Source organism: Sciurus vulgaris (genome assembly GCF_902686455.1).
Source record: "Sciurus vulgaris genome assembly, chromosome: 18".
Classification (NCBI taxonomy): domain Eukaryota; kingdom Metazoa; phylum Chordata; class Mammalia; order Rodentia; family Sciuridae; genus Sciurus; species Sciurus vulgaris.
Genome location: NC_136479.1, coordinates 3,234,998 through 3,249,351, shown reverse-complemented (window position 1 = coordinate 3,249,351; position 14,354 = coordinate 3,234,998). Strand labels below are relative to the sequence as shown.

General features: G+C 46.8%; 1 protein-coding gene across 1 annotated transcript in view; it reads left to right on the top strand.

Moving 5' to 3' along the window:
* ADCY9 (adenylate cyclase 9) overlaps window positions 1-2,499 on the top strand; it is a 110,812-nt gene extending 108,313 nt beyond the window's left edge. Inside the window, exon 11 of the mRNA XM_079121345.1 lies at window positions 465-2,499. Within this exon, the coding sequence (XP_078977471.1) occupies window positions 465-1,656 (1,192 nt within the window). The 3' untranslated portion in view covers window positions 1,657-2,499. The remainder of the gene's footprint in view (window positions 1-464) is intronic.
* Window positions 2,500-14,354: the final 11,855 nt, after the last annotated feature.

Below are 14,354 nucleotides of genomic sequence, written 5' to 3'. Positions count from 1 at the left end.
AACTGTGTGTGTGTGTGTGTGTGTGTGTGTGTGTGAGAGAGAGAGAGAGAGAGAGAGAGAGAGAGAGAGAGAGAAACAAAGTGGCAAAATGCTAGCAACTGTGGGATCCTGGTGGAGAATATAGGAGTCCTTTACTAGACTTTTAATTTTTCTATAAAGTTGAGATTTTTCAAAAGAAAAAGTTGAGAGAGAGGAATAGATTTCTAAACAAAGCTAAAGACTTGTGGGGCAAAAGTCATCGCACAGTACTGATTAAAGACTTGGTTGCAGGAGTCGGTCTCTGTTACTCCATCTCTGCAGCCTGCAGAATAAGCAGAAGCAGGCTGCCATACAACTGGCTTGAGGTCACTGAGGGTTGAATTCTGCCCCTGCGGCGTAGGGTGCTGGTTAGCTGGGCGGCTTCAGAGCTCTCCCTTCACAGATGCATTTAGCAGGATGTCCTTTCTCATCTTTCTGCTTCCCAGTGCCAAGAGGAGCCCATGCAACAGCTCGCTGCCACAGGACAGCAGCGGGCCGGCCAGCCTTGTGGGCAAGGAGCTCATCCTCACCTTCTTCCTCCTGCTCCTGCTGGTCTGGTTCCTGAATCGAGAGTTCGAAGTCAGCTACCGCCTGCACTATCATGGGGACGTGGAGGCAGATCTCCACCGCACCAAGATCCAGAGCATGAGGGACCAGGCCGACTGGCTGCTGAGGAACATCATCCCCTACCACGTGGCAGAGCAGCTGAAGGTTTCCCAGACCTACTCCAAGAACCACGACAGCGGAGGGGTGATCTTCGCCAGCATCGTCAACTTCAGCGAGTTCTACGAGGAGAACTACGAAGGCGGCAAGGAGTGCTACCGTGTCCTCAACGAGCTCATTGGGGACTTCGATGAACTGCTGAGCAAGGCAGACTACAGCAGCATCGAGAAGATCAAGACCATTGGGGCCACGTACATGGCAGCGTCAGGACTGAACACGGCCCAGTGCCAGGAGGGCGGCCACCCACAGGAGCACCTGCGGATCCTGTTCGAGTTTGCCAAGGAGATGATGCGTGTGGTAGATGACTTCAACAATAACATGCTCTGGTTCAACTTCAAGCTCAGGGTTGGCTTTAACCACGGGCCCCTCACGGCCGGTGTCATCGGCACCACCAAGCTGCTGTACGACATCTGGGGGGACACTGTCAACATCGCCAGCAGGATGGACACCACTGGGGTTGAGTGCCGCATCCAGGTGAGTGAAGAGAGCTACCGTGTGCTGAGCAAGATGGGCTACGACTTCGACTACCGGGGGACAGTGAACGTCAAGGGCAAGGGGCAGATGAAGACCTACCTGTACCCAAAGTGCACGGACAATGGGGTGGTGCCACAGCACCAGCTGTCCATTTCCCCAGACATCCGCGTCCAGGTGGACGGCAGCATCGGGCGGTCTCCCACGGACGAGATCGCCAACCTGGTGCCTTCTGTCCACTACTCGGACAAGACGTCCCTGGGCTCTGAAGACAACACACAGGCCAAGGATGTGCACCTCTCTTCTAAGAGACCCTGGAAAGAGCCCATCAAGGCAGAAGAAAGGTGTCGATTTGGCAAACCCATAGAGAAGGAGGACTGTGAGGATGTGGGAGCAGAAGAAGCCAATGAGCTCACCAGGCTCAACGTCTCCAAGAGTGTGTGAGGCAGCACCAGAGCTGCCCGAGGTGCTCTGTTCGTCGAAACACAATAATATTTGTATTTGGCTGTGGCACTTCCTGAGTGCCACAGTTTCTTTCCCAGACATGGTGTTATGTGGTCATTTCAGCCCTAACTCTGTGTGGATCACAGTTATTCAGGGTTCATTTCCATCCATCTCTTCTCTCCTTTGCTCCCTTCCCTGGAAATCGCCCCCTTGGGGTAATCCTTCCAGCTGCTGGAGGAGAACAAGTGCCTTCAGGGTGGGCCTCCCCTCCAGGCTGGGACTGAGGCCAGTGGAATCATGGTTCTGGGTGTTGTTTGACTTTTAAAACAAAGGCTGTGGTTAAGATCTCATTTTTATTGCCTTTTCTCACAACACTTTTGTTGTTGTTGGCTCATACAGTGTTTCCAAGTTTATTTTTTTCTGTGTATGTAATAGTGTTTCCCAGTCACCTGGCCTTTCTCAGTAAGCACATACACGCACACACATTTGCATCTATGAATCTGATATAAAGTGCCAGTAATTCGCTGGGAAGGGGTGGAGAGGGGAGAGTGGGCTGAGAAAGCCCAGAAGCCCCTCCCACCACGCTCTCCCCAGCACCTGGGCCCTCGCTCGCATGGGCCATGGGTGGACCACTCCCCACATTGAGTGATTTCAGGGTTCACCCGCATGCAGGCCAAGATTTCAAATGCTCACCGGGCACAAAGCTTGTAAACCCAGGCCTCAGGTATCTCAAAGCCCTTCTTCACCCTGATCCTCCACCGAGGGGTCTTCCAGTGGGAGTGAAGGTGTTTGTCTTGGAAGCTGACTAGTCGGAGGGGAAAACTCAAACGTCTGAGGGTTGCAGTTATTTATTTATTTATTTATCAGGACATGTGTGTTTGGGGATGGGGTGCTGGGTCTTTTTAGTGGAGGGAAATAGGCTGTGGGAGGGCAGGTGGTTCCAAAAGGGTGTAGCAGATCATGGAGAACAAGATGTCCCTTTGTGTTTGGGCCACAGGGGGCCACACTGTAGCCCAGGGTGCTCCCCCTTGTGGGGATTCAGGCCAAGCCAGCTTGGCTGTAGGCAAGCCCGTGCTTGGTGTCTACGCTCAAGGAATTCCTTCTTATTTCCCACTCCACGGCGGCTCGGCCGACTTTTGGCAGGATTTAGTCTCCTGCATGGACTCCAGCTTCTCACACTGTGTACTGAGGGGCAGAACTGTCTGACCTGCAAGTGGAATGTCCAGCCAGCAGGAGGCAGAAAACCTAAGAAAAGTCACATCTGTCCTCTTGGGTGCCACCCCAGCTTGCAGTCATGTTTTGCCACATTGAGTCTGAAGTTGATATTGAAGGAACTCAGTCGCCCTGTCCTGATCGTTTTGCCCAGTGACACTGGCGTGTTGTTCGTGACACCACTGAAGACCAGCTCGGCACCCGCTGAGGTCCGCACGCCGTGCTCTGTGTTCTCTCACTGGTGAACCTCACTGTTAATTCTCACATCACTCCTCCCCAGAGACGGAATCTGCCACTTCCGGCCTGGCAACGTCTCTGTTCTGGTCTGCCACCTCCCACGCGACACCCGGGATGGCCACCCAGCAGCACCCCAGTCTGGGACTGTGACTGTGAGAGTTTTCTTCAGGCTTGATTGTCAGTTTGTCTGTCTTCCAATTCTAAAGAAAGGATGGTTGTGACAATACCTCTTAATTCTGAAGAATGTATTCTTATAAAACACCACAGATTTTTTTTCTTAAGAAACACTACCTGATGCTTTCCTTGCACTAGGGGTGGTAGACATGTCAGCCTTTCTCCATCAGTATTAGGGTGTGTATCTGAGGGTCATTCTCTCTGCCTTCCACTTCTAGGCTGTGTGTCTCTGAGGGACTGCCAGTATCATCTCTCTCAAAATGTGCCCTACCAGCCATGTGCGGTGGTATACACCTATAATCCCAGAAGGCTGAGACAGGAAGAATGGAAGCTTGAGACCAGCCTCAGCAACTTAGTGAGACCCTTATCAAAATAAAACAAAAAGGAGGCTGGGGAACGTAGCTCTGTGCTAGAGCATCCCTGGGTTCAGTCCCTAGTACCACCAAATAAAATATAAATGCTCTACCAAGTTCATCTCTACACACACTTCTTCCCTGTCCAACTCTCTCCCTCCTCTGGCTACAAAGGTGTTTGTGATTCCTCACGTCCCCTCAACCCCTGAGCTACAGACCCAGGGAAGAAAATCATTAGCCTCGGGCGGTCCCGTTCAGCACTGGGCAAACGGATTCTGAGGATAGGCCACTTATGCAGAGCGCAAATGGTCTTTAAAGAACTGGGGCTTCCTAAACCACCCTGCAGACGATCTCTCCTTCTCCCTCACCTCCCTGATGCCCTACTCCAAAGCATACCTCAATGCAGAACCACAGAATCTTTGCGGCATCTTGTTCTGGCACTGAACAAGTGGCTGTTGCTGGAGACAGCGAAACTTCTGGCTGTGGGCTTGGGTGCAGGGAGACGCGTCCTGCAGGTGGCAATACTTCTTAGGAACTTAGGGCAGGAAGCAATATGTCAGAATTGAATGTGTGTAAATAGTCGCTTTGAGTTGCAAATGCTATTTTCTTCATGGCCCCAGATCAGATCAAATTTTATATATCTATATGATCAACAAGCACACATGATTTTACCCAGTGCAAACAAATATACAGCATCAGTTGTGAACCCTTAAAAAGCTTGAGAGTCCCTCAGATTACACCATGCCTGCACACGGCTCCCTCAACACCAACTTGACTTCACTTGTGGGGACCGCACCTGCACATTTGCACGTGACAGGGAGAGCCAAAGGCAGCGTGCTACCCCTCACCTGGGCTGTGATCACTTGCACTTTCCAAAGATACTTCTGCATTTGAATTTTAAAGTTTTCAAGGTAAGCATTTTTTGATTGGTCATTTCAAAAATCACATCATGCCTAGAATCTGAAACGAAATCAGCAAGAACCCACTGTTTGCGTTTTCCGTATTTCCTTTGCTCTGCTCTTTTTAAATTGTTAATTCCAAAAATTTCAAAATGCATCCACTGAAGAAATGGACATTAAAATATTCTAAAATCTAACTTTGGTGCCTGGCATTTCCTCATTGAAAAGATGAGCACCTCTTAGAGATGGGGCAGTCCTCCTCCTCAGACACGTCATGTTTTCTGCAGTTTGTGGCTGAAATAGAAAGATCTGCTTTTCCTTCACAAAGTAATTTCAAAAACTGGGCAACTAAAAGAGCCCTCGTGTGAGTGCATGTGTGTGTGTCTGTGTGTGTGTGTGTGTTTTATAGAAGCATTCACCATGGTTAACATGGGTTGAGATGTATTCATTCTTACGTGGGATTTTAAAAATTAAAATCAGGTTGTAGGATACACTGTGCTTGTGGTAATTCCCTACTTCATTGGGACTTTATTTAAATAGTTGTCCTGCAGCAACTGAAGGAACCAACTGAGAAGACAAAGTAGGTTTTCTGAGAAGATTGTCTATGCATTGGCCCTTAGGGTGACCACAGATACCTGCGCCATGGTGGGCCTGTTATTTGGGGGAAGCCCCAGCCTTATCCAGAATCTATTAAAAAATAGAATCTCTTCCTAGAAAAATGCATCTCCATTTTGCACAGATCTTAGGGGTTCCCAGCACCTCCAATCTGAGGCCCAACTATCTTTTAGGGTTTAGAGCCTCCTCCCCTAAAAGGACTTCACTGGTGAGTGAAGTATTTATGAACAACTCTGGGGCACAAAGATTCTCTTGTGGACTCAGAAGGGAGATGAGAACTCAGCCTCCAGCACTGTTCAGCAACTCCAGGGATCCCTCTACTTGGCTGGCACAGTGCCAATGAGACCGTGTGCAGCGGGCACCCCAGGCTGGGGAATAAGGATCTCTGCTGCATGGAAGATCTTGTGATCTCTCTGCTAGACAGGATACCCAGGGACTTGGAGGATTTTAAGCAGCCTCCAGTCTTTGCAGTTAACCTCAGAACTTACAGTTTGTGGTTTCTTTTGCCGGAGACCTTTCTTGCATGCAGTTTCCTTTCCCTGCTGTGGTACTCTATCATTATGACCATCTGGAATAGATCCCAGGAACCAGGAAAAGGAAGCTGATGGGAGGGAGAGGCAGGTGAGAGGAAGTGATTCAGAAAGAGCACACATGTGAACATTACATATGTACATTCTAAATCTTCCCAAGTGTCTTTTTAAAATACAATTCCTTTGTGAAAATGTTTGTTTTTAAATAATATGGCTTCTAAGAGTTGTTACTGAACATTAAAGTAATAAGCTTGGGGATTTCTTATTTTCCTCCAGGTCTGAAAGTCGGCAGGAGAAGTGAGTTAAGTGATCCAAGTGCCTGTTGAAATCTCATTCATCAACCACAGTGATTCTTAACCTTTCTGGGGGGACAGGGGGGATCCCAGAGCCTTTGATAATTTGATGAAAGTTGTGTTTTTTTTCCTCCAGAAAAAAAATGCTTATAAATCAACCCTCTTGAGGTTTCATATGATTTCAAGAAGAGTTCATGGATCCTAATGAAGTACCCTTGACCTGCAGTAACCAGAGGAGTGATGAGTTTTAATCATGACCACCTTTAGATGAGGTATCCAACCATTTTTGGAGTCTCCATTGGAAACTCCATTCAACATGGTAATATTGCTCAATTATAGATGCATTTCTTCTTTCTTGTTTCTTTTCTTTCTCTCTTGCTTGTTCTTTTTTTCTTTTTTTGGTACCAGGGATTGAACCCAGGAGTGCTTTAACACTGAGCCACATCCCCAGCCCTTTTTCAGTTTTCATTTTGAGACTGAGTCTCATTAAATTGCTAAGGACCTCACTAAGTTGCTGAGGCTGGCCTGGAAATCCTCCTGCCTCAGCCTCCTGAGTCACTGGGATTACACTGTCACACCCAGCTATAGATGCATTTCTTATCAAATTACATATTTTTATCAAATCATGTAGAATTTTATGTCTGAGTTGTCTAAGTGTATTTAAGGAGTCATTCAAAAAACTTTTCGACATATAAATACTAAGTCAAATTACTTTCAACAGATAAGTGAAATTCAGCCAATATTTATTGAGTGCCTACTATGTGCCATATAAATCCCCTAAACTCCCTTTACTTAGGTCATTAGATTTACTGCAACACTTGAGCGCATTTGGGAAGCGGAGGTGCTTTTCATGATTGCTGTCCTGCTGTGAATTCCAACAGTAAGCTGAAGGGGCTTTCAGATACCTTTAGTCCCATAGTGATGTCCTTCTCCTGACTGCATTTTTAAACAGTGGCTCCTTAGGTCATCTGTGACCCTCAGATTACTGTCTCTTGGTGGTTCTGTGGAGCCCTGGGTCTCTAAGGAAAACAACAGACAGAAGAGTGGAGCCCATTTCTTGTGTTTTACCTTTAGAATAAATGCTTCCCGACAGAGACTGGGGTACCAGCATGAGGGTCTCCAAGCTGGGCCAACAGTCCTGGCTCAGACTGACTTGTTCAGAGCAAGTCTTTCAGGAAGAACAGCCTGCCCTGCACAGACTCCCCCGCACCCTGTGCCAGAGCTGAAGATCAAAGCCCAGATGTCTCTGCCAGCCTGGCTCAGCTCTGCACCAAGGAGCCAGAGCCTCTGACCTGCTCCATCTCCTCGGCTGGCCAGAGTTTGGCCCTCTAGGTTGATTGGCAGGGTTTGGAGTTGGTGATTCTGGGAAACAGCAGCACAGAGGAGGGAATAAAACAGACCCCCACACTCTGCTTGCGGCTTCCTAGGCATTAGCATCCTGTGTCCAACCCGAGCCTGGGTAGTTCCCCTGCCCTTCTCCAGACCCGCTTCCTGTCCCCTTGACTTTCCAGCCTCTGTCTTCTCTGTACTGGCCTGGGGGGCACTTCAGGTCTTGGAGCAGCCCAGCTCTCACTCTGGTCCTCTGTGTCAAGGATGATGGTTCCTCTCCAAGGACACAGTGGCCTGCATGGAGTCCTGGGATGTGTCCTGCTCCCCGGGCTGCCTGCCCCCTTGACCTCCCCTGCCAACCTCCAGTTCTGACTTCAGGAATCTAGATAAATCTCAGCAACATGAGGAGCAGACAGCACTCTGAAGTTAAGCACTACTGTTATAAAGAAAATGATTTTTTTTTCACCTATAGATTCCATTCTTTTTTGTGGGGGTGGGGTGCTCCAGGGATTGAACTCAGGGACACTTGACCACTGAGCCACATCCCCAGCCCTATTTTGTATTTTATTTAGAGACAGCATCTCACTGAGTTGCTTAGTGCCTCACTTTTGCTGAGGCCAGCTTTGAACTTGGAATCCTCCTGCCTCAGCCTCCCAAGCTGCTGGGATTACAGGCCCATGCCACTGTACCCAGCTTAAATTCCATTCTTTTATACAAAAATCGGTGTTTTTTTTTTAGGTAATATTTTTTTTCTTTTTTTTTTTTTTTTTTTTTTTTTTTTTTTTTTTTTTTTTTTTTTTTTTGTAGTACTGGGGATAGAACCCAGGGCCTCAGGCTTGCACACAAGGCAAGTGCTCTACCACTGGACTACACCCCTAACCCTTTTTATTTTATTTTGAGACAGGATTTTGCTATGCTACCCAGGTTGGTCTTAAATTTGGGACACTCCTGCCTCAGCCTCCAGAGTAGCTGGGATTATAGCATGTGACTCTTTTCTGCCAAGTAACTCAAAACACCCAGGATCTTACTTGGGCCCCAACTGCCTGGTAGAAGCAGGTGGGCCAGCAGCACTCTTGCTGAGCAAATCAGGAAGCCTGGGTCAGAGCAGCTGAGGCACTTGCCCATGTTAGTCAAGGTCAACCATAATTTCCAGCCACACAGCCCTTCCGTTGGGAGCAGAAGCAGAAAACAGAGCCTATCACCAAATCCAGATAATTTGACTCCTTTCATCCCCCAAGCCTTTCTTCCCAAAGCAAGAACAAGGGATCCAGGTGGCGGAATGTGATGTTGTGCACTGAAAACACAAGACCATACAGGAGCTCAGCCAGGGACCCACAAGAAACAGTGTGGGTCCTTCCCCCATCTTTTCTTAAGACTTTTACTTAAGTTATATGTGAAATATTTATTATCTATTTTATGCTTAGAAAGGAGCATTTTTCAAATGATTTGTTTTCTGACCCCTGAACTTTTGTCCATGTGCCGACCAAGTCATCCTGGCCACCCCAGAGCAGGGGCATATGTGCCCCTCAGCTGTGCCTTCACGAAGATCCATGTGTGGCACAGGTTCTGTTGGTGGCTTGTACTGCTGGCTAGTATAACAGAGAGACATGGACCTTCAACACAAATCAGAGTTTCTTCCCCTGCTAATTATATAATAGATTCTTTATTATATACAGAATTAGATAGTTTTTTTTAAAGCCTGCTTATCATGTATTTGTAGATCTGCAGTGTTTTAGGGATTTGCTAAAGAGAAGGAAAGAAAAGAGTATTACTTGGCCATTTAACTTGAATTATCTTACAACATAATTTAAAGTTGTCCTGGCAATTTGGAGATCTTGGGTAGGAAAGCCTGACTATTGACTATTTGCAAAGGACTGAGGAGGCCTGTAGTTGATTCAGAAGCAAGTCTCATACCAGGGCGGATCTTGGTTGGTGGGATTTCTCTGGTGATCTTGGTGTGCTGAAATGGTGCTCACTCCTCCTTGAGGATGCAGACTTCCGTCCCCTGCTTTGTCGTTACTTGTGGGATGAAGTACTTTCAAGAATTCTAGTCAAGGACTTCCAAAGATGTCTAAAGACCCTCATCTATCACAGCACCTGAAAAGTGTTTGAGTTTTTTTTTTTTCCTTACATATTAAAAAATGTCATTTATGGAAACTTCGTGGACACTAATTCAATGAAAACCTAAGAAAATAAGTTGCAACTATTTTTTTTTTAATGAGAGACATTTGAAGTGATTATTCACATGATTTAGGATAAAACATCCTTTTTCTTAAAATGTTTTGAACAAGACAAAACAAGGAGGCTCACCTGGACAGCGATTGGAAAGTCACTTCTTACACAGCCGAGACCAGGAAGCACTTTCTGCCCTTGTCAGCTCTTTTAGAATCTCACAACTCCTTATCCAGCTGTCCGGCTTGTTGGCAGAATCACCATAGGCTCAGACCCGTGTGCTCCGAGAGAAACCTAGTGTGACTGGTGAACATGTCACGTTTGGCCTCTGCCTGGGGACAATCACCAGGACTCCAAAAGCATGGCCTGTGTTGCAGCCACTGGCTTCTCTCACCACCACAAACACAAGGCCTCCCCACCTGTGTGCACAGCAGTAGTACCGTAGGTGACCTTAAGGAGTGCTCTCCAGGGCAGCAACAGTGGCAGAAGAGCACTGGACAGTCTCTCCCTTCCTCTAGTTCCTCCAAAGTGCAGGAGAGCAGTCCCCTGGCACTTCTGCGCAGTGCCCATCCTGCTGCCCTCTGGCCTCTTGATGAACTCCATGTTCTCTCTGTGACATTCAGATCTGGACCTCATGTGCCGGCCCAGCCAGAGACACTCCAAAACCCTCTCCGTGAGCTGCCGCACACCCAGGGCAAGCCTGTGATCCCATAGCCCTCCTGAAAATCACCTGCAAGCCCTTCTGGTTGTGACCACAGGAAGCGGCCAGAATAGCCAGCAGAAGCTCTGGGCCTGGTTCAGAGAGGAGCGTCATTCCTGCACTCCTGGGCCAGCCAGGCATCACCGAGTCATACCCTCGGGCCAGCGAGGATCCCGGGCGGAGAGCCTCCCAATCCCAACAGGGGCAGAGCTGTCTTTGGAATTGGGGCAGGGGTCAAGGCAGTAGAGGGCTGGACTGAGAGTGCCCAGAAGAGCAGATACCCGTGAAGAGCAGGTCACCAGCATCCAGTGACGAGGCAGCACAGCTCCCTGCCTGCCCTTCCCCAGCCCAGTCTCCTGCGCACCACGAGCTGTCAGACGGGTGTGCCAGGCACAACAGCATCAAACCAAAGCACTGGTAATACCGCAGATGAGACCAAGCAGAAAACCACAGCCTTAACACACCCTCTTGGAATCTCGTCTCTTTCTTATGGCTTATAATGTTGTCAGCCTTAGCCGCCCCTGAGGTGAGCCAGTCATTAAAATCCAATTCCATGTCCACCGTCCACCCAGCTCTCCTCTACCAAAGCAGTTCTGAGGCTGGTGCATCGCCACGTGGCACTTGTGTTGGCACTTGGCCACGCCCTGTCCTGATGGGCTGCCTTAGACGGCGTGGGCTGCCTCAGCTGGCAGTCCGTGGCCCATGAGGGGCTGACAGTGACGCCAGCTGCCTTCCAACCTGTAAGCTGCTGGCTGTCAGAGTCTTAAAACGGGCTGACGCTCCCGCCTGTGGGCACTGCACCTTGCTTGTCATGAAATAAAGAGACCACAGGAGATTACAAATAGGCTCTCTGTGCACACATGGGTTGGTTTTGCTTAATCATCAGATTTTCTAGAAGTTGCTAGTTTTTCCTTCCTCCCTCTACACCTTCCGGTGTTCTCTTTTCCAGAAGGCAAAAACACTACTGAGCAGGAAACTCAGTTTCCTTTCATTTAAGGGAACAGGGTTGCTTGGTGTTCAGGAGCCTCACTGTAAATAAAATTTAATCAAAAAACCTGCTGTGCTCTGTCAACCACAAACAGGAAGAAATGTATTGGAAGTATTAAGCTATGTCTGTATATAGATAAAAGAACATTATCTAATTCATTACTGCAGGCCTTGCAATCTATTGTATATTCAAATGTTTTACTATATCAGAGAAAATTTCATAGTACAGATTGAGAAAATCTGGGAAAAGAATTTGAAATATACTATAATTAACTCAAACTTTGTTGTTGATTTATTGCGGGCTTGGCATAATTTCGAATGGATAATAGTCATAAGTTATCAGTCAGATAATTGGTTATCCCCGCAACCTCTTTTTAGCAGAACTGTGATTCGCAGAGCTTACCTGCCTATGGATGCTCGGTACCTCTGCAGAGGGGCACAGGCTGGGGGTTGCATTTTAGTTTGCCAACTTGAAGCCCCAGGGTTCTGGGAGGCTACTGCAGCCATGTGGCCCGTCCAGGGAGTTTCCAGGAGGACAGAGTGCCAGCCTCCATCCAGCAGCCTCCCACTGGGCCACCTCCACTTCCCCCCAGCCTGTGCTGTGTGACTCCAGGTTTTCAGGACCTTGAACATCACTCCTGGGACTGGGGTTCAGTAGCCCCTTCCCCCCAGCAAGGACCTGTGCAGAAGGGCAGCTAAAGAGAAAGACACCTACTCCCCGGTTCTCTCCCCAACTCCAGAAACAGGGAAGCCAGTCCATGCTGGGCCTGGGGTCATGACTGGGACACACAGTGCACACCGCTTCGTGCCTGGTTTCCCTGGTGCTGGTTCTGCACTGAGATCATAGACAGGAGTGAACCAAAGATTGCTTTTTTTGGACAGCTTTGAACAAAAATAGAAGAAAAAGGCTCATTTTTTCCCAGTGATTTTTTATTTTTCATCAATAGTTCAGATCCAAAGTAAGTATTTATTCACTGGCCCAATTTCCCAGTCTTTTAATTTAGAAGTGTGATTGCCAGTTTCCTAGGTTTTAAGAATATGCTGGGGGGGGGAAAAAAAAAAAAAAAGAATATGCTGAAAACAAGCCACCAAGCTCAGGCCCTGGAATCACAGAACGTTCCACATGTGCTTGAATTCGATTCCAGCAGGGCGGGATGTGAGGTGCATGGCTCTTAACTGGGAGTGTGACTTTGTTGGCTGTTCTGGATAAACGGCTGTGTGGAGCTGATTAGCAAGGGGGATGCAAAGAGAGGTGTGCTCTCTCCCTAGGAGGAGACCAGCATGGAATTTTTTGTTTTTTTGTTTTTATTGTTGTTTTTGTACTGAGGATTGAACCCAGGGGTGCTTTGCCACTGAGCCACATCCCCAGTCCTGTGTATTTATTTATTTATATATTCATTCATTCATTTAATTTATTTATTTATTTATTTATTTTTTGAGACTGAATGTCACTAAGTTGCTTAGGGTCTCTCTAAAGTTTGCTGAGACTGGCCTCAAACTTAAATCCTCCTGTCTCAGCCTCTGGAGTCGCTGGAAATTCAGGCCTGTGCCACTGCACCCAGCTGTTTTTTTCTTTTTTAAAAAAATTCAACCCAACTATTTAGAAAGAGAAAATTCAGACTCGGGTGTGGCTCTTCGATTTTCATAAGATTCCCCTCCCACCTTTCTTTTCCTTTTTTCCATCTAGCTTCCACATATGAGGGAAAACATATAACCTTTGACCTTTTAAGTTTGACTTATTTCACTTAACATAATGATCTCTAGTTCCATCCATTTTTGTGCAAATGACAATTTCATTTTGTGCACTCTTTTGAGCTTCATAGCTGACTATAACTCCATTGTGTATATAAACCACATTTTCTTTGTCCATTTATCTGCTGATGGACACCTAGGCTGGTTCCACATTTGGCCATTGAGAATTGTGCTGCTATAAACATGGGCATGCATGTATCACTGTGGTATGACTTTAATTCTTCAGGATAAACACCGGGGAGCGGTGTAGCTTGTCATATGGTGGTTCCAGGCCTAGTCTTTTGAGGAGCCACCATACTGATTTCCATAGTGGTTGTACTAACGTGCAGTCCCACCAACAGTGTAAAAGTGGTAAAAGTGTTTTTTTCTCCACATCCTTTCCTACATTTAAAATTTTTAAAAATTTGTATCAGGGATTGAACTCAGGAGCACTTAGCCACTGAGCCACATCCCCAGCCCTTTTTTGTATTTTATTTAGAGAGGGTCTCACTGAGTTGCTGAGACTGGCTTTGAACTCCCAGTCCTCCTGCCTCAGCCTCCTGAGCTACTGGGATTGCACACATGTAATCCCATGCGCCAGCTATTATTTATATTCTTGATGACTGCCATTCTGACTTCTGTGAGATGAAATCTTTAGTTTTGATCTGCATTTTCCTGATTTCTAATAAGGTTGAAGATTTTTCACATGTTGGCTATTTGTATTTCTTCTTTTGAGAAGTGTCTGTTTAATTCATTTGCTCATTTATTAACTGGGTTATTTGTTTTGGGGGGGTAAAGTTTTTTAGTTCTTTATATATTCTAGATATTAACCTTCTATCAAAAGAGTAGCTAGCATATTCTCCCATTCTTTGGTTTTTTTCTTCACATTCCTAATTGTTTCCTTTGCTGTGCAGAAACTTTTTTAAAAAAATTTTTAGTTGTAGATGGACACCATGTGTTTATTTTATTTAGTTTTGTGGTGCTGAGGAACAAACCCAGTGCCCCACACATGCGAGGCAAGCACTCTACCACTGAGCCACACCCCCAGCCCATGTGCAGAAACTTTAATTTGATGCTGTCCCATTTATTAACTCTTAGCATTATTTCCTGAACTTTAGAGGTCCTACTGAGAAAGTCATTGCTTCTGCCTATATGCTGGTATGTTGACCCTATGTTTTCTTCTAGGAATTGCATAATTTCTGGTCTCATTCCTAGTTTTTGATCTATTTTGTGCAGGGTGAGAGATAAGGGCTTAGTCTAATTCGGTTCTGAAAAAAGATCTTTATACATGTGCATATGAACAAATGCCCTAATAGCCAGCAACTTCTTTGTTTTGTCTCCCTCTCCACAAAGAAAATTTATTCATCTCCTTTTTTATCCAGTATCTCTTTAGAGAGTATGGCGGCTCCCCTAGGATTTAAGCATTCACCTCCAGGGATCCCCCAGCCCTCCACATGCCGCCTGTT